At 40.9% G+C, this 24658-nt stretch overlaps 7 protein-coding genes across 7 annotated transcripts; 3 read left to right on the forward strand and 4 right to left on the reverse strand. All coding sequences in view use genetic code 12, as the record gives it.

The window, feature by feature from the left end:
• Nucleotides 1-533: 533 nt before the first annotated feature.
• On the forward strand, nucleotides 534-1538 carry GRP3.2 (protein induced by osmotic stress; the record flags this gene model as incomplete). The annotated part of the gene is made up of 1 exon (XM_001383516.1): nucleotides 534-1538. The coding sequence occupies one exon, from the start codon at nucleotides 534-536 to the stop codon at nucleotides 1536-1538; it is 1005 nt and encodes a 334-aa protein (XP_001383553.1).
• A 1319-nt stretch (nucleotides 1539-2857) lies between these two features.
• On the reverse strand, nucleotides 2858-4942 carry PICST_30958 (predicted protein; the record flags this gene model as incomplete). The annotated part of the gene is made up of 1 exon (XM_001383850.1): nucleotides 2858-4942. The coding sequence occupies one exon, from the start codon at nucleotides 4940-4942 to the stop codon at nucleotides 2858-2860; it is 2085 nt and encodes a 694-aa protein (XP_001383887.2).
• Nucleotides 4943-7849: 2907 nt separating this feature from the next.
• LYS4 (homoaconitase) lies at nucleotides 7850-10122 on the reverse strand. The gene has a single exon (XM_001383851.1). The coding sequence runs from the start codon at nucleotides 10034-10036 to the stop codon at nucleotides 8003-8005; it is 2034 nt and encodes a 677-aa protein (XP_001383888.2). The 5' UTR covers nucleotides 10037-10122; the 3' UTR covers nucleotides 7850-8002.
• Nucleotides 10123-12948: 2826 nt separating this feature from the next.
• Nucleotides 12949-18048, forward strand: PICST_67383 (predicted protein). Its single transcript, XM_001383517.1, has one exon. It carries the CDS (start codon nucleotides 13398-13400, stop codon nucleotides 17979-17981), a length of 4584 nt encoding a protein of 1527 aa, XP_001383554.2. The 5' UTR covers nucleotides 12949-13397; the 3' UTR covers nucleotides 17982-18048.
• Nucleotides 18049-18725: 677 nt separating this feature from the next.
• Nucleotides 18726-19856, forward strand: PICST_42944 (predicted protein; the record flags this gene model as incomplete). Its single annotated transcript, XM_001383518.1, has 1 exon — nucleotides 18726-19856. One exon carries the CDS (start codon nucleotides 18726-18728, stop codon nucleotides 19854-19856), a length of 1131 nt encoding a protein of 376 aa, XP_001383555.1.
• A 197-nt stretch (nucleotides 19857-20053) lies between these two features.
• Nucleotides 20054-21643, reverse strand: PICST_30962 (predicted protein; the record flags this gene model as incomplete). The annotated part of the gene is made up of 1 exon (XM_001383852.1): nucleotides 20054-21643. One exon carries the CDS (start codon nucleotides 21641-21643, stop codon nucleotides 20054-20056), a length of 1590 nt encoding a protein of 529 aa, XP_001383889.2.
• A 275-nt stretch (nucleotides 21644-21918) lies between these two features.
• Nucleotides 21919-23859, reverse strand: AEF1 (anion exchange family protein). Its single transcript, XM_001383853.1, has one exon. It carries the CDS (start codon nucleotides 23664-23666, stop codon nucleotides 21969-21971), a length of 1698 nt encoding a protein of 565 aa, XP_001383890.2. The 5' UTR covers nucleotides 23667-23859; the 3' UTR covers nucleotides 21919-21968.
• Nucleotides 23860-24658: the final 799 nt, after the last annotated feature.

The raw sequence follows: 24658 nt of genomic DNA on the forward strand, positions 1-24658 counted from the left end.
TCGATATGTAGCTGTAGAATAACGAACGATTAGGTATCAAGAAGTTGAAGTATTGACAATTGTAAGTTTGACTATTTGTCAGCCCGAAACGTTTTAGTTAACTCTTGCATGGCACAAAACCTTAAAATGCTATTATGCCCAACTAGTGAAACAGGTGTTTACGGCCGAATACTAGCAAGATAAACCACCGAAGAAGCAAATCCGTCCACAGTTAGCTATTGTTGTCACTTCATCCACAATTACTTAGAACTATCCACAGTCCTTAGACGGAAAACTCATCTGCCAATTTTGTGTCCCACTGGCGTAATACCCGTGCTGATTATAAATGCGAATCTTATCTGGATATCTTGAGAGTTTGCCTTCTATACATAAATAGGTGTAAATATCTAGTGGCCTCACTCATTTTTATTGTGGTCATCAGCTCAATAGCAATTGTCATTCAATTTGAAATAGTTTCATTGAGTTAAAACATTTAGAGAGAACCTTTTAGTCGGGTATAATTTACTTACTATCCTTTCGCAACCATTTTGAGAATGTCTACCAAAGTTTTTGTTAGTGGAGCCACTGGTTTCATCGCAAGACAGACCATCAAATTACTTTTGTCTAGAGGTTATAAAGTTGTTGGTTCAGTCAGATCTTCTGAAAAGGGAGAAATCTTGAAGAAGTCGTATGGAGCCTCCTTCTCCTACGAAATTGTAGAAGTTCTTGAACGAGATGGTGCTTTTGATGAAGCCTTGAAGAAGCACCCAGATGTAACCATCTTTTTGCATACAGCTTCTCCCGTGACTCCCTTTTCGACAGAATTAGAGAAGAATGTTCTAATTCCTGCCATCAGCGGAACCAAGTATGTGTTGAAGTCAATTTATGAATATGCCCCTCAGATAACCAGAGTGGTGGTGACCAGTTCGTGGGCTGCCATCATTCCTGTCCCAGATCGTTTCAACCCTAAGTTTGTCGGCAGCGAAGATATTTGGAATCCAATTACTTACGAGGAAGCCAAACAGGATAGCATTCATGCTTACTTCGGATCAAAAACATTTGCTGAAAAAGCCGCCTGGGAGTTTGTCGAAAAGAACAAACCTAACTTCGATCTCTCAACTGTCAATCCAGTGTTTGTCCTTGGTCCTCAGTCAAAGGATGAAGAAGTGAAGGATACATTAAATGTCACTGCTGAATTGGTAAACTCTATTTTAAAATTGAACCCCAAGGACGAAGTTCCAACTCTTGAAGGAAATTTTGTAGATGTGAGAGATGTAGCTTTAGCCCACGTCTTAGCTTTTGAAAAAGAGGAGGCCAAGGGTCAGAGACTTGTTCTTGTTACTGAAAGATACAGTGGTCAACTTGTATTAGATATTATCAGAAAGAACTTCCCGGAACTTGGAGACAAGTTACCAGTTGGAGTGCCAGGAAGTAAAGATGGTTCCAACTTTGCGGCACCAAACGATAAGAAGACCAGAAGTATACTTGGTTTCGATCGTATTAACTTAGAGAAGTCGGTAGTAGATGCAGTTGAGCAGATTCAGAGAGTGAAGGCATAAGAAATATAAGCTTCTATATAGATTTTTCTAGGCAGACACGGATGAGAATAGTCAAAACAATAGAAGTTAGAATGCATGAATATTGTAGAATACCAATGCCAATTGTTTAGGATATAAAGGAATCCGTGCCCAACAAATAAATCAAGAAACACCAACTAAGTTTTAATTTTCCATATATTCTCAGGTTATCAAGTTTCAAAAAGATACACCGTAGAAAATTCTAACTACCAATAGCAAATCACCCTATGTTGTTTCCTTATCTAATTTAATTTATTCTATGATATTTATCAAAACCGGATTGAAAAACAACAATTTCGGAAACCTTGACGGAAAAGTTGACAGTCCATGCATATACCCCCTATGCATTGACCAATTTAGAGAATTTGTGAGATTGATTTTGATTGATTTGGTGAAAGACTTCCTTTGTTTAACAGCCAATATAAGTTCTCATTGATATTCATTCCATACTCTGAGCATTCTTTTGGACGTTGGAGATTATCCAGCTTACTAACATTTTATTACCGATTCACAACTACCATTGTACGTTTGCACTAAGTTATTTGAACATAGATATATTCAACTATGTTTAGGAGACCACACAAAATTTTCCGTATTTGTATGTTTGCAACCAATACTGCATATATGTATTTAATGATCCGGTTGACACTATCGTGTCCACTCTACCAAGTCTAATTATACTCTTGCAAAAAGAAGACAATATGTCATAGTTGTAGAAGTAAACGTTATATTTTAATTTAAGCTTACTTAAATACATATACCTTTTTCCTAAACTCAACCACTGAAACAAAATAGTCACACTCTCCATGTGTCTGTTTTAATCGCCTGGAGAGACAACTTTCGTCCTTCTGAGCAATTATTCATTCTACAGTTTTTCAATTATAATGCACTTTGTGTCTACCATTTAGAGAATTATGGAAATTCAAGAATGCGAGCGTGAGTACTACTCTACAAAGGGCATAACCTCATTACAAAACTAATTGGTGAAGGTGTTACGGAAATGCTGCTGGATTTCGCCATCTCTTGGATGAGAGCAGCTCTTTACCTCTTTGAAAATTCTTGCAAAAAATACTTCAGTATTTTGAAGTAGATATCGCTTGGGAGGAGATACCACGTACTTGTTTCAATACTGAAGGGCATGAAAGCCTATTGAAACCTTGTGGCCAGTAAAGACAGACAACTCTGACCTGTACTAGTAGGAAATCAATATTAATCCTTATTGATCGACAAATCTCTAAATCAGTTCTCCACTTCTGTTCGTATCTCCGTTATACACTATGCAAAGATATCATGATCGGCGCCTAGTAGATTCGTAACCCAAACATGAGTTTTCCCTTGAAGCGAAGAGCATGTTCCTCTAACCTTGAAAGGCTAAAGCTCCAACTCGAATGTGGATGTCGATGCTTCAAGGAGTGAAAACCGTACAGGCACCGGAAAAACGACTGATTGGGAGAAGTAGGAGTAGTAGTACAGAGACCAGAATAAGGTTTTTTGTAGAATTTGATACCATCACATTGGTAGTCAATCCATTTGCCAAGATATGCACCACGATCTTCAAGAACTGTTTCTTGAATCACTTGCAAATGTTGAACAAACTCACCAAGGTCGGAAACCTCCTTAATATTCAGAGAGTAGACAGGACAGGCTCTGAAGTAGATATCCTTTACCTCCTCTAGAGAAATGGCACCATATTCGATTAACTTTCCAAGCATTAATGGAACCTGATCAACAGTGATAGGCGCAGTTGATATTCTTATCGGATACTTTGAATCAAGTTCCAGAATATAAGGCTGAAAAGATTGATGACTTCCAAGACCCACTTCAATTAGCAGGTAGCACATTTGTTCCATGTTACATGGAGAATGAACTACGTGTTTTTTGGAACGATACTGGAAGTCAGTAGTGCTATTCCAATTGATTGGAGCAGTGACAAAACATATTTTCTGCACCTTCTGAATACTCTCTTCCACAGTGGGAACTGCTGGAAGGCTTCTTTTATGGCCACTGCACCAGATGCTGACCTGTGATTCTGACGGATATTTTTGAAATTTTGGTGGAACCTGGAGAAATTCTCTTCCTTGAAATGGAGTCTTGAGACGCTCACCACAACATGGAAGGGTTGGAGGATCAATAATAACTTCAGGAACCATCAATGGAGGATCCCCAAATTCAAAAGTATCAACAGAAGTCGTAACATTAGGGAAAATAGGATCTTCAACATTTGCATGTTTTGACTTAGAAACAATCTCGGATAGAGAGCCAAGTGACTGAAGAGGAACTGAATATGCAGTGATAGACTGTTCACATACTTTAAGCTGATCTTTGTCAACACTAGTAACATTGTCCACTAACTTCTTAGATCTTCTGAATTTCAATCTTGAATCCACCTTTATATGCTGAACCCTTGTGTTGGACTCAGATTCAGACAATTGAGGGTCAGCCCAACCTCGATTCACAAATCTATTGATGTATTCAATTTCATTCAATTCATCATAGTTCAAGTAGTCGTCAATGGAATCTTCTCGGCCAATATCAATATGATCCTCTTCTCCGGCACTTACAAACTTGGGGTTGTCTGATGATTGATGGTTGGTTGCAGTAGTTGCAGCAGTTTCAAGTCGGTGACATATTTCCTTCTCTTCTTCACAGGAATAAATACCAGCTAAAACTTCACTAAATGAACAAGGCTCACTACTTTCAGTAGTTCCAAGAGGACCAACAGGTTTGGCTTCAGATAGTTGGTCTATCGGAATGGGTTCAAGAACCTGCGTGTAGAGTGCTGGAGCATAGTGATCGATAGTGTCCAAAGAGTTCGGACCAGTGACTTCACCGATGGTGTACCTCAGAATCGATTCTCTACTACTGAAGTATAAATGTCTGGCATTCTTGTAGAATGAAGCTAAATCTCCACAGGCACAATTGTCGATACTCATGGTATTCGTGGTGGTAGTGTTATCAGATGCTGCGATTGGAGGTGTATTGCAGGTCGAAGCAAAGGTGTCATTGATGTTGCCGTATTGTTCCTGGAGCTCCTTGTTCTCAGGAGTATGATCAAAACCACATAAAGTAGGTGATTTCAGCTTTCCGATGTTTTTGAAGAGCCAAGGGACTTGATTCTTGAGATTGCTGGCCTGAAGCCGCCATCTCCGACTCCTGCTTGCTGCCATACTGTCGGGGAGTGGAGTAGCGAACTTCTTACTCCTCCCATGTTCAAAGACAGATATCAGAGCTTTGCGAAGGAGTGTTAGGTTGTGTGACTTTTCCCCTGCTCTACATCTCTCATTCTCCTTCTGTTCTTCGACGAACAAGCTAACGAAGACATTGGCAGCACTGCGGAGTTTGGCGCTGACGGGGGTTTCGTCCCTTCCGAAGATAGAGTAAAACATATTTGAAAGTACACAAGTATGGAAATATAAGAAGCGGTTTCAAAGTAGGGATACTTGGGTGTCGACCGAACAAACCGTTGAAATCCAGATATTGATTAATTGTGTTTGTGGATTCTGGCGCACTAGACCCACTACGATTTTTCGCAGCCAAATCTGAGTTTGATACAATCGGAGATTTTGCACCTATTCAAGGTTTGATCTCGTTTACTTTATTCACGAGAGTTGAAACTTTTGACTAGAATATTCTCTGCTTCCTCTCGTACATCAATGTGGGCCTGTGCTATTTTAGGTGAATAAACTTGTTTGATTAAACCAATATATATTTGAGTGTTGATAGCCTCTATTGGAGTGTATAAAAGATATAATATCCCAAAGAATATTGTTGCTGCCAGGTCAAAGCGTCTTAGCGGGAAAATAGACAATTGGTTTCAAAAATTTTAGTTTGCAGAATTTGAGCTGTATAAAGAACTGGCCCTAGAAGTCCACTATTGGTTTTGTCTTCAACCTGGGAAGAAGACAAATATTCAATGGTCGATAACAAATTCATGCTGAAAGTTGTATCTAGGTTGTATACTAAAACGAAATCAAGAATATTCACATTCTAATCTAACGACGATCAAAAGTTCTGAACTGTTTAGAACACTCACAACAATGAAACAACAAGAATCCTTTAACTACCTGTGTTGCTATAAACTCCAGTATGAAGAGGAAATCACAGTCAGGAGAAAGACGCTACACTTGACCGTACAGATCTAGAGGTTCCCGAAAATCAACCTAGTTGCAAAATAGCCTTAGTTGCAACCTCTGGTACGTGCAGTCAAGACAACTTATACTACAAAGGAAAAGCTACTGAAGACAAACCACTCTCTACAATTTAAGTGCAACATGAAACAAAAATGTCTACCCTTGGCTCGAATGATGAATCAGCTATCTGCAACCGATTTCCAGCGCCATATTCCCCTATATGGCTCCAATTTTTCATATTTCCAAAGCCAATCACGCCATATGGTGGGTATTCACCACGAGGGTGCATATTGCGATCAGCATACATGATTGGTCCGTGAAGCCGGCGATATTGGCTCTTTAGATTCTTTCAGGGCAAACCGATTAATCCTTATTATTTTGCTCCAGCAATTTAGAATATTTTCTACCCGCGACAAGCGGAGAAGTACAGTAGTCATGAAGTTGAAAAAGGTGGGGAATCCGGCGCCGTACAGGAAATCACGAGGTGAAGAAGGCATCGAGTTTGGAACTTAACAATGGAAGTAGCCAGCAGGAGTCACATAGTCATATTTGTTGTTACAAACTGGAAGTTGAAATATGGGCATCTCTTGATAATTTGGATTTTTGTTGCAGATCAATTTCTTCGGATGAGTTCCGTCAAACTTTGAGAGTTTCTTAAAGCTACTTTCGCAGTCTTTCATATGGAACTTAGCACGGATTAACAGAGTCTACCCTGGCTTATATACTGTGCTACATATTGTGCTACTACTTTCTGAGCCAAACCACAGACTCTACACTATTCCGCCGGGGTGTCATTATCCTGTCTATATTATTCGGGACTGTATTATTTGGGATTCAATACGACTACGCGGTGCCATACTTTATACTTATATTTGCTATACCATGCAAGGTGAATATATATTACTTTTCAATAAAATATCACTTGTTGTTTTAATAATCTTTACCAGAAAATGCAAACCAAACCACCTGGGGTGTTTTTTTCCTCCTGTAATTGGCCAGATGTTGTTTCGTGGTAACTTCATCTTGGCTCTCTAATAATGCTCATAACTCATAACTCATCGGCTCGAAGCCTCGTAACCTCTCGGATTTCTCACTTAGAATCAGTTGATGTTGTTGTACATCTTATGTTTCAACGAACACATGACGATGTTGTAGTTGTAGATGAAGCTGTTGGTGAAGTCGATGATGAGATCGGTGAATAGAAGCGTCACCATTACTATGTTCATGGCGTAGTATAGTACCGAGTCTAGAAGCGAGTAGAATTTCTCGGTGGTCTCTGAGACGAGTTTGCTGACAGAATTCATGGCGGAGGTTGTTTTAGAAAGTGGCCTCTGTCGAAAACTTTTCAGTTTTGATGTAGAAACGTATACAGCGTGTGGAGAAGACTTGGTGAAACGAGTACTAGCTGCAAAGATTCTCTTCTATATGGCAATTGCGCAAGGTCCAGTGGAGTGCAACAAGAAATACAAAAAAGAAAAAGGATGAAGATACTTCAGAATGTCCAAGACGAACTTGAATCTCAATTTTTTCCTAAGCTTCGATTGCAAATAGTTGTATATTTATATTTTGGCTCCGACGAAATCGACTTGTGGTAGCGCAGCGTACATATGCAATCGGTCAGAGCATGCTGCCTACGGATGCAGCGTGCAGGTATGGAACACCAACCTAGTTGAAAAAAGAATGGAAATCTCACCGTGATGCCTGCAGGATACAAACAAACAGTCCATAAACGCCGGATTTGTGATCTTCATATCCATATGCAGTTAGATTTCAATATAGATTGCCTATTTCAGACGAGCCAGACTAGACCAGTCATCCGCCGTCGGTCAGTGTCATCCAGATGGCTGAATAGCCACGCCAATAACGACAAGGTCGGGCCGGGAACAGCGTAGCCGTTTTTTTTTGGGGTTCGTATGTTTTCTGTACACTCACCGCTTACGAGATTTTTTTTGTCGGCATTTCTGCTTACAATTGATGAATTTTCACATTTAGTCTTGACTTCTCAATATTGCTTTGAAATCAATCACCATGCTTTGTAGTTGACGACTTTCAATTGAAGACGTTTGATTGTGTTTCTTCAAATTTCTCTTCTGGGAATCTGACTTATGTGCTTTGGAATGGTCTGGTCTAAGTTAGGCTACTGAATTTACCTACTGAATCTATCTGATGAAATTCTTTAAATGTATTGACTATAATTTTCTTCTTTAGTGAAGATAGCTATTCTTTTTTATACGAATACTATGGGAGTAACACTGACGAACCGTACAGTCCGCAGCATCCTATGCTAATGTAGAGTGTAGTTCTCTTTCTTCTGGCTCAAGCACCTGCCTTCAACTCACTTCTGACCCAACCTTCAAGACCTCCCTTGACAATGATGTCCTGAAGATTGGTACCCAATTCACCGACCTTCTGCTTCAACACCACGTTGCCTTCGCTGTCTTTGACTTCGACAGTAGCAGTAGTGACATCCCACTTGAGGATCCAGCCTGTGCGGACAGTCAACTCGTCTGAACCGGCGTACTTAGCTCTCAAGTTGTTGATCAAGTCGGGGATTTCCAACGTCAACAAAGCGTTGTTGATGGAATTTCTCAGGAAGATGTTACCGAAGGAACCAGCAACAACCAACTTCATTCCTCTGGCCAAAATTGCAGTGGCAGCCTGTTCACGAGACGATCCAGTACCGAAGTTGTAGCCACTTATGATGATATCGCCAGCCTTGGTCTTGCCGTTAAATTCAGCATCGTAGTTTTCCATACAGACCTCAGCCATCTTTTCACGAGGTATATCATCCTGGTAGGTGTACTTACCGGGGTAGATACCATCTGTGTTGATGTTGTCAGCATCACAGAGAATTAACTCGCCTTCGATAACCTTAGGGAATCCTTCCAAGACTTCAACAGCACCACCAGTAGCAGCATCTTCAGAAACTTTAGTTTCTTCAATAGTCTTTATGATCTCTCTGGTAGAGAGAACAGATTTTCCCTCCAATTCCTGCGGACCACCAATTCTACCCAAGACAGCAGAGGCTGCAACAACTTCAGGAGAAGCCAAGTAAGCCAAGGCATCCTTGGAGCCCATTCTACCCTTGAAGTTACGATTGGTAGCAGATATACCGACTTCTCCGTCCTTCAACAAACCAGTACCAAGTCCAATGCAGGGACCGCAGCCAGCTGGCAAAGGCTTTGCACCAGCTTCCAAGATGGTTTTCCAGGCACCAGCAGCCTCCGCATCCTTCTGGACGTTAGAAGAAGCTGCAGCTACATAGAACTCTACACCAGGGGCAACCTTGTGGCCACGGATGACATCAGCAGCAGCTTGGATATCGCTCAATCTCGAATTAGTGCAACTGACCAAGTACGCCTTGTTGATGGGGATATCCTGCTCCACCAAGTCAGCCAATGAGTTCAGGATCTTAACGGAGTTGGGGCCAGAAATGTATGGTGTCAATGAGCTCAAGTCCACGACCAAGTGCTTGGCGTAGACAGCGTCGCTGTCACTCTGTACTGGATTCTTTTCCAACGCCGAAACAGTCTTATCGTTCACTCTGGGATGGCCTGAGCCCAACTTGGCCAATCTCTCACTACGGTACCAGTCCAATAAACGGGCATCAACAGGGAATAAACCAGAAAGGGCTCCCCATTCAGTGGTCATATTGGCGATTGTCAATCTGTAGTCTATAGACAAGTGCTCGATCCCATCTCCAACAAATTCGATGGCATGGTTCAACACTTCATCTTTATTAAACGCTCCGCAGAGTGCTACGATGATATCCTTACCGGTGACTCCGGCGGGAAGCTTACCCTGCAATTCCACCTTGGCTACAGGTGGAATCTGCCACCACGTCTGACCCGTAGCCCAGATCGAAGCGGCATCGGTTCTAACGATCGGAGTACCCAAAGAGCCTACACCTCCGTAAGTGTTGGAGTGCGAATCTGAAGCCACAGTCAAGTTAAGTGGAAAGGCATAACCTTCCTCAATCATAATTTGATGACCAATACCTCTTCCAGCTGGGTAGAAGTCGATTCCCTGTTCTTTAGCAAACTGCTCGATATTTCTGTACTTTTCCAAGTTCTTTTCCAGCTTGTTCTGGACATCGTGATCTAAGGTACACACTATCTGGCGATTATCTTTGACCTTGGTAGCTCCCAAACCCATGAACTTAGTAGCTACTGGCCACGAGTTGTCGTGGGACATACAATGGGCTGGCTTGATAGAGACATAATCTCCACTAAAGACCTGTTTTCCGGCAGGTAGGTTCACAGCATATCTTTGGACGATCTTTTCAGTAAGATTCTGACCTCTAAGGAGTCTAGCCGACGTAGCTAGGCCTCTGATGTTGACTCTTAGCATGGTTGTGTAATAAGAAGAAAACTAAAAGCTGTTTAAAATTTTCAAACTTTCTATTATTGAAATTCCATTATTAATTTTTCAACTTTTCACTCCAGATTATCTGAAAAATTTGATAGCGCCTGTATCGGCTGCATAATCCGTGCGGTATCTTGAACGTATGAGTCAGAAGGATAAGCGGCAGTACAATTGGTGGATGGTATGCAGGAGATAAAGATAAATAGAGAGCGTGAGAAGAGTATAGAGCTTGAATTGCAGAGCTTATTCTGAATTAGTGTGGACACAATTATGGAAAGAATTATGATCCAGTCGATTCGATTTGAAGATTTGATTGTGTATACACCATTCTTCAAAGATCTATTATCTTAGTTGCTAATGAGTCTTTCCATATGCCACCTTGGGTGAGATATTTGTATTTGCGCATTTTAAACATTTTGCACCCAAAAGAAGTGGAAATACATTGACAGGAAATCTTACAAGATAAAGAGGATAAATGCAGTAGTGTGGTACGAAACTTGTGCCTTAGCAGTTATTTCTGACAATGTTTCTATCCATCTCTATCATAACTACGACTCCACGCACTCACGACAGATACGATACGCTTCATTAAGTTCGATCATATGCTTCACTTCAAATACTAAGTTAAACTACTTATCTTCCGCTACTTCACACAATACCTCTATATCCCATTCCATTCCTTTAACCATACAGCAATTGGATATCAACAACATATATCTACCCCAGATTATCTCAATTGTCACACAGACGACCCCGTCACTGCATAAACTTGATCTGCCACTTTTTCAAGAACGTAAGCGGTCCTGAGGTTAATGATATGTTTCAGATTTGATCCAGACTCTTTTCAATTGTTTTTCTTATTGCGTAGCAATGCTCAACCTTGCGCTATCTCTAGCAGTAGCGTCTTCATATGTTGCTGCCATATACTTTCACCAGCCTCCACAGGTCGGAGGAAAGGACAGAAACGAGCCCCATGTTATAAGATATAGATTCAGAAGAATCACCGTCTTGTGTATAGTATTAGTATTAGCATTGCCATGGATAGTACAGGACGAGAAGTACTCTTACATGGATATCATAAGACAACTAGGGTTGTGTCCTGGATTATCCCACTCAATGAACGTATGGACGGATATTATCAACATCGTGTACAGTTTCGTCCTCATCATTGTCCTCTTTGTTGGTCCTATTTTTCTCTACCTTGTACAGCCTCATGAACTACAAGACGATTTTATTAACAATTTCACTACCATACACGGCATAAGAGACCACATATTTGCTCCAATTACCGAGGAACTCATATACCGAGGAGTGATACTCGCCATCACTCAAGCATGGTATACGCCTTATCTTTTTGGCGTAGCCCACATACATCATGCCTACCATCTTTACAAATATAAGGGCATACAGCTATCGATGGTTTTATTCAACAGCGCATTCCAGTTCGTCTACACATCTTTGTTTGGAATTCTTGCTAATCATATATACATCAAGTATAACTACAATCTTTGGTGTCCCATTGTCGTTCACATGATGTGCAACTTGATGGGATTTCCTAGTTTAGTTCCAGAAGACGGTGAATGGCAGACAGTTTATTACATTCTTTTGGTAGTAGGACTAGGTGGATTTTTCTTCTTGTTGTAAGCATATTCATATAGCAAGAATAAATAAATAGAATGAACAAGCGTACTAGAAGAGTAGAATATATAGGATTTACAAAGAGAGAATAACAAATAGAGAGTTAGAGACAAAGGAAATGATTGCAAATCCACAAATTATTTTAAGTTTCTCCCATGTAAAGGAAACCCTGAGCTGAGATCAAGAATGTACGAAGCTTAACGAGACGAGAATTTACGAGTCAAGGAAAAGAACAACAAACAAGGCAAACAAAAAAGACCCGTTCACGTGACACATTCCATAGTGGTAGACCAAACAAGGCAACTCCTGTGGTGTTGTTAGTTGACGAAGTGAAACATCCCCTGAGTAATGAGGCGTTGAAATTACGTGTCTGTTCCACCTCGGTGGACGCGGTTGAAAGGATTGAGGGATCGCGTCTGAATCTGAGAATAATGGAGGAGAAGACAGTAGCGACAATAGACTTGTGGATTGTGGATTGTAGATGCTATCTAGCAGTAGTATTGTACAAGATCTACGTTGTACCTTTCGTAATTAATTACTGTACGGTTATGAAGAATTGTTGACGTAAATAGTAATTGAAGATATAAAATTAGTGTAGTCGGGAGTCCCGAATAAAGTCTACAGTTCAATCTTGCGTAGCGGAGAGAGATAACGACGGCAATAAGTATCAGCATCAAGCGATAACAGTTGGTTCAGGCGACGTTCTAAACACTTAAACCATACAAACCATTACTGGACTAGGTAAAATAGCAGAATTGTAGACTGTGAAATTCTATGAACTTTTAGCGAGACATTTGCTGTGAAAAGGGTGTCGATTCAGGTACACAGCCAGATTGGGTAGGAGCACCCTCATGATTGTCGCTATTGTCGCTAGGAATTGCTGGCATTCTCACTAATTGTCGCTATCGCGCGACTACCATTCTGTTCAGTAACTTTGAAACATTGAATGACGGTAAGTTAGCAGAGCAGTACAGCAGCTTCTAATTATCATCCAATCTTTATTCTTCGAAAATATAGAACTGCAATCCCTCTAACTATAACCTTTGCCAATTTAATCTGAAAATCTACAACGATTCCGGAGGCAGCTGCAATCGTCCGACTAGTTTCGAGATTTCCAGATTTTCCATTCTCACACAAAAGCAGGAAAAATTTGATTTGTTTTGGCTCTAACGTGTACTGTTGATTTTGCTCAGACTTTCACCGTTAGCGAAATCAGTCTCCAGAATTTACTATCTTTTCTTCTTTCGCCACGGATAACACACGCTGGTTCCTTAGCACAGTCGTCGTGGAGTCGTATAGCATTCGATCTAGTATCTGATATAGAAACTGGACCTCAGAGCCGAATTGAGACGCTTTACTCGTCTCCTACGCTTTCTCTCTGATTCTCGTCTAGTCCTTCGTTTGTTTCCCCAGTATTGCAACTTGATTTGGTAAATTTCACAATTTTTCTCAATAGAATTCTTCTATATCCGTTATTTATTATTGACGTCTAGCATTGGTTAATGATAATTGTTAATTGAATCTGATTTAAACATAATCAGAATCGAATCAATAGCAACCACAAATTAACATTCAATCAAATTTCAATATAGAGAACACGAATAACAGTCAAAATCGAGAATCCAGACTACAACACTATATCATATCATATCATTTTTTTATTATTTATCATATCATATCAACACATCATATATCATATAACATCACTATGTCGCTGCCCAATAGTTCTTTCCAGAACTACGAGTCGGCTGTTCAAGACATCGAGCAGGAAAAGAAGATGGTGGCAGCTTTGAAACGATTGTCTATTGGCAATATGATGAGCTATGATCCTGATTTACCACCGATGTTAGAAGATATCGATTCCACATATAAGCAGGCTCTCTTTGACGATCAAGATGTCGCACCCATACCGATGTCCAAGTCTCCACCGTCTTCGTCTTCTTCTCTGTCAACGACACCTTCGCCTCCGTCTGATCCTCTACCCACAGATGCTTCCACACCTTCTCCTCCTCATCATAAACAATCTCTTCGTAGGCAGCAGTCCATAACGCGTAAGGGGTCGATAACTTCGAGACAACCGCACATTGATCCTGACCGCAACAGTGTAGCTACTCTGGAAAGTGCCGATGAATACTACGATGCTGAAGACTCAGACGTTCTAGATCCCTCTTCATTACTTTGGGTCCCAGCCAATTTGCATCCTCAGGTTAATCCGGATTCGTTCAAGAACCTAGTGAAGTCGCAAGTAGAAGAGATCATGGAAAGAAAGCTTTCGAGAAAGAGCTCGATGTCACGAAAGAGCTCACTTTCTAGCACTACAAGAGAAGAGGTGGCTACAGAAACTGCAGTTGACGAAGAGAAGGCAAAGACCTCTCCCCGAAAGCTGCCTGAAAACAAACGAGATTCGATCACGTCTCAGCCCAATCGTTTCAGTAATCCTTCTCTCAGAGACTTAACCAATGAGCTTGAGAAGTTGACCAAGATGGCCGGAATGAACGCTACAGATGCCGTGACTTTGGCTCGGACACTTTCATCTACATCTTTGGGATATACAGATGTAGAAATCATGGCATTTGACGAAATGGCATCGCCGCCCCATACTTCCCCTCAGGGAACACTGAGAAGAATCGTAGACCTCAACAACAGTGACAATAATGTAGATGATGATTCTGACGAAATTGGTGATCCAGATTCTCCAACAAGAATCCATAGTACGAGTTCACCCCCCATGTCTCCGCCTTCTAAGTCAACTTTACAGATCCAGCAACGTTTACAGCAGAAGTTCCAGATGGCATACAATATGTCTGAAAGTTCTCCTTCTTCACCACAAAGTCGGTCTAGCCTGAATCTGTCCAGATCGCAATTGCAAGATTTCGCATTGAAAAGAAGCAGGAGACCGGACTATAGAAAACACTCTGTTAGTTCTGGCTCTTCTTCGCAATCAACTGTGGTTCCTGTAGTACCTGTTGAAGGAAGTTCGAAAGTGCAGCTTAATCATGGCAGAAATACCGATTTGAGACACCTTTCTGGCCACGGAGAAGTTACGGGTGCGAGGAGTTCAACGCCTCCACCTCAAGTACCTCCCAAGACAATGAAATCATCTTCTAGTACATTGAAAGCGTCTTCCAATGCACAGAAGCTGTCTTTAAATGCACAGAAGTTGCCAGTTAGAAGAGACTCCAATTCTCGGGATTCGCAGCTTCTCTTTAGCTACAGAGCTCCTGTTGAACAAGCCGCTCCTTCTACTAGCGTCCGTGGTGGCGAATCACCTTATCCAACTTCACAGAGATCTCTGGCCCAAATTGAGAAGCAGTTTTCAGGAAAATATGGACCTACAAGTCTTTCAGCCAAGAAGGCTTCTCAAGCAATGCTTGGTAGACAAGATGGTAGTAAAACTGTAGATATAGAAAGACAACGTAGACACGAACAGAAGTCTTTGATGACAGGAAGCTCTCCCTACCATCGTTCTGGTTATCCACCGCAACAAAAGGCTCATCCTTCCGGCTCTTCTACTTCTCTGTCTCAAAGACCACAAGGCATGATTCCACAGAGTCAGCCACAAAGTCACCATCAGCATCAACATCGTCATCTGCCACCGCAGCAACCTCTTCGTGGTTTGCAGCAACAACCTCATCAAAGTATTCAACAGCAACAGCAACAGCAGCCACTTAGTCTGCAACAACAGATCCAACAGATCCAACAGCAACAGTATTTGCAACAACAACAACAGCAACAGCAACAGCAACAGCAACAATACTTGCAACAGCACCAGCACCAGCAACAGAAGTATCCTAGTCATAGTGTTCAACAGCAGATGCCGTATCCACAGCAGCAACAGAGACAGCAACCTGAACAGAAAAGAACTAGACATCATTATAGAAGCCATCAAGGACAAGTTGATCCTCAACTTCTTCATCGTCAACAGAATCCAATTCAGCATTTGCAACAACAACTTCCACAACAACAGTTTCTGTCCCAACAGATGTTACATCAACAGCAACATCAGCTGAGAACACCTATATCACAGCAGAAGGCTCAGCGGACCTTACATCAGCCGTATGTAGTTCCTTCCCAGGTAAAGTCCAACCAATTGAGTCAGAATTTGGATATGTTGAGATCGGAGATCAACGAGTTCAAAGAGAGTTTGAACAAGACTGAACTTCCATCAAGTTCGGCAATGCGTTCTCATAATCAACAGCCAAGAAACATTGCAAGTTCTCCAACTAACGAAGCCCATGATGCCGATTTCAGCTTTGAATCAACTTATCAAGACTTGAGTTACGAGGACTCCCTTGGCATTGAAAAGCAAGTGCTCGAAGAACTAGGAAAACACGATGGACATCATCGTTACGAAGCAAGAACGATTGCTGGTAAGGAGCAAGTTCCAGATACCGACCAGTCGAAGAGGATCTCTCCTAGAAAGTCTCCGAAGAAGAGCCCTAACAAACATCACGTTTCTCCTGCGAAAACTGGTGTATCGACTACTCCTGAGATCTCTCCTGTTAAGAAGGTCAAGAGTGTAACTACCACACCAGACAATTCCAAGAATGATTCATTGACTCCAGACATTTCTCCTATCAAGGCAGCTGCAACTTCTACACCTTTGAAGACTTCTCCAGAGAAGTGCTCTGTGGAGGTATCTCACGACGAAAAAGCGAGAGATGAAAATTTCATCAGAATAGAACAAGGTTCTCTTCCATTATCCTCTCAAGTTGAAAAACAGCCAACGAAGTCTCCTCCCAAGAGGAAAAGTAGTTCTCCTGTTAATGTGGAGCGTTCTGGCATTCAGTTTGGCGAAAATGATGAATCGAATCCGTTCCTTTTAGATACTTCTAAAGCACAGACTCCAGTTACCGAAGTTTTGCACAAATCCCGTGAAATTGAGCCAGAAATTCAAGCAAGAAATCCTCAGAGGCTTCTTGATAGAGCTGCAATTAGTGATTCAACAGAAGAATTTAGTCCGGAGACTTCTCCCATAAAGAAAATGAAGAAGAAGGCATCTTTTGGAATACTTCCTACTACAAATGTGAAAAATACACCAACCAGTGCTTCTTCAAATCCTACAATAGATACTGCAAAAGACAATACAAAGAAGATCAAGAAGAAGAAGTCATGGGGATGGTTGAGAGAACGTTCAGCCAGTCTTTCGTCTATAGATGCTCAAAACTTACCGCCTCTTCCTGAAAACAAGAGTGCTCCATCAAGATCATTTTCGAATCCTGAAATTGCATCTACTGATCTGGAAGATGAGGATATGGAAACGACTCCTAGAAGAACAGCAAGTGCTGGAACTCACACTGATTCTTCTGGAAAAGAGAACTTGATTTCCAAATTTTTCAAGAAGAAAAAGGCTCCAGCCAGTGTTGGCAATGGAAATAGATCAAGTGCTTCATCTATCCGTAGTGTAGAGTCCAAGGAATCTGGAGTTACAGTGGACTACGAGTCGGATTCTGATATTAAGCTAGTGAAGAAAAGTACAGGGTTGTTCAAGAAAAAGAGCAAGGTCAAGCTCTTGGAAAAGGAAAGGGAGAAGGTCAAGTCTACTTTAGACAGCTTGGATCTTGATTTGAAGAGAGAATTAAACTCTCCTGATATGGAAATTGATACAGACAGCTACTTTGCTCACAACAAAGAAAATGTCACTCCAGTTGAGCCAAAGGCTGTGGCAATGGACAAAGAGAAAGAAAAGACTGAGAGTGTCGAATTTCATAAGGAAGAAAGTCCGGAAATACAAACCATTGAAACTCCTGCTCTACTAGAACTAGAGAATGAAGGCTTGGAAAATGATGAAATGAATGAAGAAGAGAGCAAACCACTGACTACTCTTGAAGTTCAAGAGAAATTGAAAAAATCAATAAAGAGAACTTCAAAGGCTAACCAGCCTATTGAGTTCACTGATTCAGCCTTTGGATTTCCCTTGCCTCCGCCTTCACAGTCTACGTTGATAATGCTTGACTATCGATTCCCAGTGCATGTTGAACGTGCCATTTACCGTTTATCGCATTTGAAGTTGGCCAACCCCAAAAGATCGTTGAGAGAGCAAGTGTTGCTTTCCAACTTCATGTATGCCTATCTTAACTTAGTAGATCATACGTTGCATATGGAACATATGTCCAATGGAGTCAGTCTAGACTTAGAAGAAGAGGATGAAAATGAAGAGAATGGGGCTCAGTTTGGTGACAATATTATTCAAGACGGAGACGATGAAGTGTTGCCAAACGGTGAACCCATACACATTGACTTGGATATAGTTGATGTTGAAAACATTAATACTTCTAGCATTGAAGTATAGACGCTAGCATTTGTCCTCTGGACGCCCTTATACATACAGTTAATCTAAATGCATATAATTACGAAAACACGGTGTAGATATAGACGAGTTTCTGTATTTCGATGGTGATGTATAAAAATTGTTCTGCTTGTGTCCTAGATACACATTCTTTGTTTGCACCCATTGTCCCAAATAGAGTTGAATGTTGCACAGCCGAAAATGAACCGAGGAACAAGTAGGAAACAAATACATCGAATTACATATTTGAAAATGTAAGCACTCAAAAAGCAACCCACACAACAGCAACAAATTAGATGGCAATTTTACCGTACCACTCGAAAATCTCCTGACACCACCCAAATTCACTTATTCTATCTTCCACTTATTTGCTTCCATCGATACGAAACTCGCCTGTACACAAGAATCAGACAATATCGCGTAGACAGAAAAAATAACACTACAAAAAGTTGACAGATTCTGAATCAATTTTTATATTTGGTAATTCTTTTCTTCACGACCACCTTCGCTAGAAACTAACATTTCATATCTCAGATACACATATCATAGAAATAGACATATACTGTTCAGTCATTTTATTCAGATACTGCATCGGATATCAATACTACAACAACTACTTTCTTACTTGATATCTCATTGATAGATCAATTTTCAAATTCATATTGAAGAGTTCATTTACTCCTCGTTCTGTATTGTTCTATTGATTATTGTTTATAATCCTGATTTTTCTTTGTATCTTCATTTGAGATGGCCAGAACTTTACCCCTTGTTTCTTCCAAAGAAGTTGAGAAACACAATAGCAAGAAAAGCTGCTGGGTTACCTTATACGACAGAAAGGTGTATGATGTTACTAACTTCTTGAACGAACATCCAGCTGGCGGCGATCTCATCTTGCCTTATGCTGGTAAAGACGTGACCAAGATTATGGCTGACTCTGTTTCACATGAACATTCGGAATCTGCCTACGAGATGTTGGATGACGGCATGTTGGTGGGCTACTTGGCTACTGCTGCTGAAGAGAACGATTTGTTGAACAACAAGAATAAGACGGCCGTGGAGGTCAAGTTGTCGAATAGTGAAGACTCCGATATCTATGAGTTCCATGACAAGTTGCCTGCTGCTGAGAAGATGTCTATTCAGACGGACTACGACGACGATATCAAGAAACACAAGTTCTTGGACTTGAATAAGCCGTTGTTGATGCAGGTTTTGTTTGGAGGTTTTTCCAAGGACTTCTACTTGGACCAGGTTCATAGACCCAGGCACTACGGTAAGGGCTCTGCCCCATTGTTTGGCAATTTCTTGGAACCTCTTTCCTTAACTCCATGGTGGCTTGTACCTACGGTATGGTTGCCTCCAAATCTCTATTTGTTCTACTTGGGATTCACAAACCAATCGAAGGTTATTGCTCTTTCTCTTTGGGTGATGGGCTTGTTCGTATGGACTTTTGTAGAGTACTGTTTGCATAGATTCTTGTTCCATTTGGACCACTACTTGCCCGACCATCCTGCTGCCTTGGCGTTGCACTTCTTGTTGCATGGAATCCACCACTATTTGCCTATGGATGGATACAGATTGGTTTTGCCTCCAACGTTGTTTGTCTTTTTGGCCTATCCATTCTACAGACTCGTCTTTGGCATATTCCCCTTCTACATGGCTTGTTCGGGCTTTGCTGGTGGCACTTTGGGCTACATCATGTACGACGTCACCCACTACGTGTTGCACCATACAAACTTGCCTTCCTACCTTCAAGAATTAAAGACCTATCACTTGGAGCACCACTACAAGAACTACGAGTTGGGTTTCGGCGTCACCAGTAAGTTCTGGGACGTTATTTTTGAAACAGAAATCACTTCCACCTTCCAAAAAAGAAACTGATTTTTAAAAATCGAATTTAGATCGTTAAGTGTTATGAAAAATCTAATGGTACCGTGCTATATCTGTCCATGTAATTAGTCTATGGTTTTTATATTTTTTACATACTATCTATTTGCATACAACTATATGCCTTAATCCTTCGTGGCAATGATATGGTTTGTTTTTGTCTTAATAATACAATATTTAGAAATGAAAGTTTATTGGTAATGCCGCAATGTGTACGAATCTGCCTTTAACGCTGTGGATCCGTTGTTCAAGAAATGAAAGTTGACAGTTTTGATATTGCTGAAGTCGTCTTCTATGGGCATCACATTAGAGGGAACCTTTTTCCTCTTCGATGTCCATGAAATGCTTTCTGTTCTGACTTCGTTTCTAATTCTGTTTTCAAAGATATTCTTAAGCTTGGTCTTTTTCTGGGCTTCTTCTTCGCGAAGATCACCATACGACTGTATAACATCTTTGTAGTATCGGACGGGTCCTCCGCCATCGCCTCCTGTTGTAAGGTATTTTAACGATTCAAGATACTTGTTGACTGAAAATCCCTCAGATGTGATAATATCTGAAGTATCCAATGACTCTTCATGTTCCTCTTCTTCATTTTCATCTTCATTTTCATCTTCATTTATCTCATCGTCAAATTCATAGTTGTATCGTATCTTTTCGAATAAGTCTTCACAGTGGTCATAGACATCCACATAGAGGTCAGAGTCCACTTTTCTGTATGGAGAAGAGTCTTCCGCCTCCAATGCCAGAAGAAGAATGTGTTGCCACGTAACAGGACTTTTCTGAGTCTGGTGAGTGATATAACTCAGTACGTTGTTCAACACCTGATCGATTTTATCTGCTAGCTTAAAGCTCATCTGCTTCACTCTAACATTCTCATATATATCATCTTTGGTTTCCAAATACGGCTCGAGATGTCCCGATTGCTTCATCGCAAATATACGTTTATGGATCCTTGACTCTATGGTTGAAGCAATTTCGTTCACCAAGTCACTCTTACTATTGGTGATCTTTTCCGTGAAAGTGACTTTCCTAATGGGCATCGTTTTTAGCAGAATTACCCTTTCGTCTTCATCTGTATTGTCACTTATATCCTCTAAATATTCACGGTGTTCTCGACCAGTTTCCTGGGTGAGTTGAGATTGTGTTTCCTGAGTATCTTGTGACTCTTGGGTATATTGAGTTTCGGGAAATTCACCACTGGCATCTACAAATACATCGCCATCACCATCGCCATCACCATCGCCATCGCCATCAAATTCCAGCGGAAGCTCGTTGTCTTCCAATACTTTTGTGACATCTGGCATTGAAGGTGTTGATGTAGGTAGGGGACTCAGAAGATGAGATACAGCAGAATCAAATTCAGGCTCAGACTCAGAATACTCAATCTCAGCACCCACACCCGCATCTGAGCCTGGATCTGAGTCATTTATGGTTTCTTTCATATGAATCTTTTTCTTATGTTGGCTATTCCACCAAGCTTTTGACATTTTCAAGATAAGAGACTTATCGAGACGTCTTCTTCTTTCTGCCACGTCAAGGTAATCAGCATCGATATCTTTTCCAAAATAGTCATTTCCAATACAGTTGTCAGCGTATATAAAGGTAGTCTTTGGAACAGGCACTTGGCTGAACGGAATTGGCCAGTAACTCCAATTGGTCTTGGGGAAGCACGGATTTATTCTTCTAAGTAGTATTGAGGAATAGAGATGAATCGCCAAATCCCCCCGATAGTCATTTTCGAGGAGGTTTAAGATCTCGTTTCTTTCCGAACGTGTGGCCATTTTGTTTTCATATAAACATTTCTTGTCTTAGCATAAGCTTAGGGATTTATGGTAGTTGTTCATAGTGCATTTTTCAGGTTCAAATGGTAGATTGTTTTTCAGAGATGAGTTGCGCATTTCCACTTTGGGAACAAAAATTTGTCGCAGCCATTTACTTGGAACATGTGAGTAGTTCAACGAAAATGCATGCCCAATAGTTATCAGGTAGATAGTCTTTAGCATAGCCGTGGAGATAAACGTTTATCATATTTGCACAGCTTCTTACTGTTTTCGTAATATAGATATGTCTATTAGTTACTCATTCACTTACATACATAACGTTAGATCAACTGCTTTCACTTTCCCGTATCTGGACCATCTCGTGTTCCTCTGCATTAATATCGTCGTAGTTTCCTTTTTCCTCGTCCACCCAGTGCTTTTTGCTTTCCTTCACTATTTGTACAATATTCAAGTTCCGAATGATAAGCTCATCGGCTACTTCTCCATCTAGATGTTCCAATTCCTCCTTTGGAATAATCCAGGGCCATACCCATTTGGAACAAATGGCAAAAAACATAAGTACCCCTGGGAAGCCAACAGCGCCTTTAGTACAAGTTATAGCGAACTCCAGTAAACCAGCAATAACCTGCAACAACAAGTAGATGTAGAACCACTTCTTGTTCTTGATATTGTGAATGTCTTTGAACATCCGTGGACATGTAGGATCAGACTCGACATACTCGCTGTCCAAGAACAAGTATCTGATCTTGTTGGTTATCGGATTGCCATGTAATCCTGTCAAGCCCATAACGAAAAACAAACCTGCTAGTACAGCTTGTGGAATTAAACCTAGCACTACTAGGAAAGGTCTAGTCATCATCACGAATGTTATCAAGCCCTGAGCTGTGTTCGTCACTCTTTGCTCTACGACAGAAACAACCTTGCCATGTTTATTGTGAACAAGCAATGAGTCCGTGTGCAAGGGAGCTTGAGGAATAAGACCATTCGGAGCAGGTATACCTATGATTCCAGCGACTCCAGTTGTTATTCCCAATAAGGCAAAGTCCCAATGGAACGAAGAAGGTTTGGTAAGAGGATAATCGCTCAGCTGACACATTAGAGACGAGACGTTATGGTCAAAGTAGAACAAAAACGTCAAGAGAACTGCAAACGGAAGCGCTAGAAACACATCTGCTACAGCAATATTCTCACCTGGCCAGAAATGAACAAACCAGCCGTGTGATCTATCCAGCCCCGCATAAGTAGGTTGGAACGATTTAGTGATAGGTAATCTCGCAAGTTCAGTTTTGTCGAGCTTTCCACCAAAATGAATGAAGCCAGTGAAAAATACTACAGCTAAAGGTACACCGTAGTCCACAAAGAATTTTCTAGTCCAGTGCTTAAAGTAGTGCAAGTAGCTACCGAAAAGGAAACTGCCCACACCACAGATGACCATAAGAAGCGAAATCATTACTGAACAATAGCCACTGGCCAAATCTACTGCGTCAAACTGTCGTCCGAGGATCTGAATCCCCTTCTGGATGTATACGATACATATGAAGAAGCCAAAAACCTCACATGAGAACTTACTAATGATTTTTAAAAAGGCAATGTAGTTGCCTACAGCTATTATAATGTGGAAAACCATCGACCAGAGGTATATCCAGCACATGAACGGGAAATACGGTGTCCCCCTTGGTTGAATAAGCTCGTAGACCGTATAGCTGAAAATCGATACTGGGCCAGTGACTCCTACAATACAGAGAGGCTGCCCAGAGAACAACCCAAACACTACACCTGCTATAGCAGTGCTTAGCAATACCTCATTGACTCCATATGCACTGTTGGTCTTGTCAAACATGTCTTGAGCAAACGCTATGGCTGGTAGCAAATTAGTGAAAAATACAAATGTCGTAGATGGAACTACTCTGTAGTTAAAAGCATCAGCGAAGTCCGATTTATAGTACGGCAACCGGCTCTTGATGTCGTTGTAGATACCGTAGCCCCAATAGCTGAAGGGATTGGAAAGCCGGCGAATTCCCATACTGCCAAAGATATTGTAGATCTGGTACTCAAGATATTAAAAATTGGATATAGTATTGAATTTTAGTAGTTGCGAGTGCTATGGGAACAAATTGGATACCAATAGCTGAGATATCACGAATGAGTTGATTAAGTATACTTATGTATCCTTCTATGAATTTCTACAAATTCATATAAATACCAGCAGCCAGAAGGAGTTATTTATATGAAATAATAAGCCAGATAATGTGAAAATAGGTAAATCCCGTCTTCACAGTATTTTTCTACACATCTAATCTTCACTATGACAGCAGTAGATTTTTTCTGGGTAGCGTTTCTTTTATCGGCTAGAGATGTCCTGCATTTTTGGGTGTAGACTGGAGAATCGAACCTTGCAAGCAGACGGAACGTGCGCCAGGGTCAGTCATAGGCCAGATAATCGCCGAGTCCAGGAATACAACCTATGTATGTATGAATTCTCATGGATACAAATGAATAATTGTCTTGTATTTGGTTAATAATTGAACTCATTACCGAGTCTACGAGATCTTTAACATTACAAAAGAATTTTTTTCGCAAAATCCAACCTTATTACAAAATAATCTTCCTCCAATCCATATCGAAGGGTGGAGGAAATCCTAGGATAAAAACCTCCGAATAATATTACCTAAAAACTAGGTGATATCCTTAGAAAGCTGTAGAAAACTGAGCAACGGTATAAGCTACAGGACTTGTAAGATTGTTTAAGTAAGACGTCTGACTGCAGAATCGATGCCCAAGAAGAAAGTGTTGACAGAGAGAATGATTCCCTCTCTTCACTGCTCCGTCGTCGAACTTGAAATAAGTAGACGGTAAATCGATTTAGAAATAGGAATTCATCCAGAGGAAGATTAAACTTACCAATGATGTTGTTTAAATCTATGGTCATACCTTCAGGCCCTAACAAATGCTAGAAAGTGCGGCTAGCCTCACAGTCTTGTCATTTATGGTGAGAGTATTTCCGTCTTTCAATTG

The sequence above is a fragment of the Scheffersomyces stipitis genome, chromosome 3 (genome assembly GCF_000209165.1).
Source record: "Scheffersomyces stipitis CBS 6054 chromosome 3, complete sequence".
NCBI classification, from domain to species: domain Eukaryota; kingdom Fungi; phylum Ascomycota; class Pichiomycetes; order Serinales; family Debaryomycetaceae; genus Scheffersomyces; species Scheffersomyces stipitis.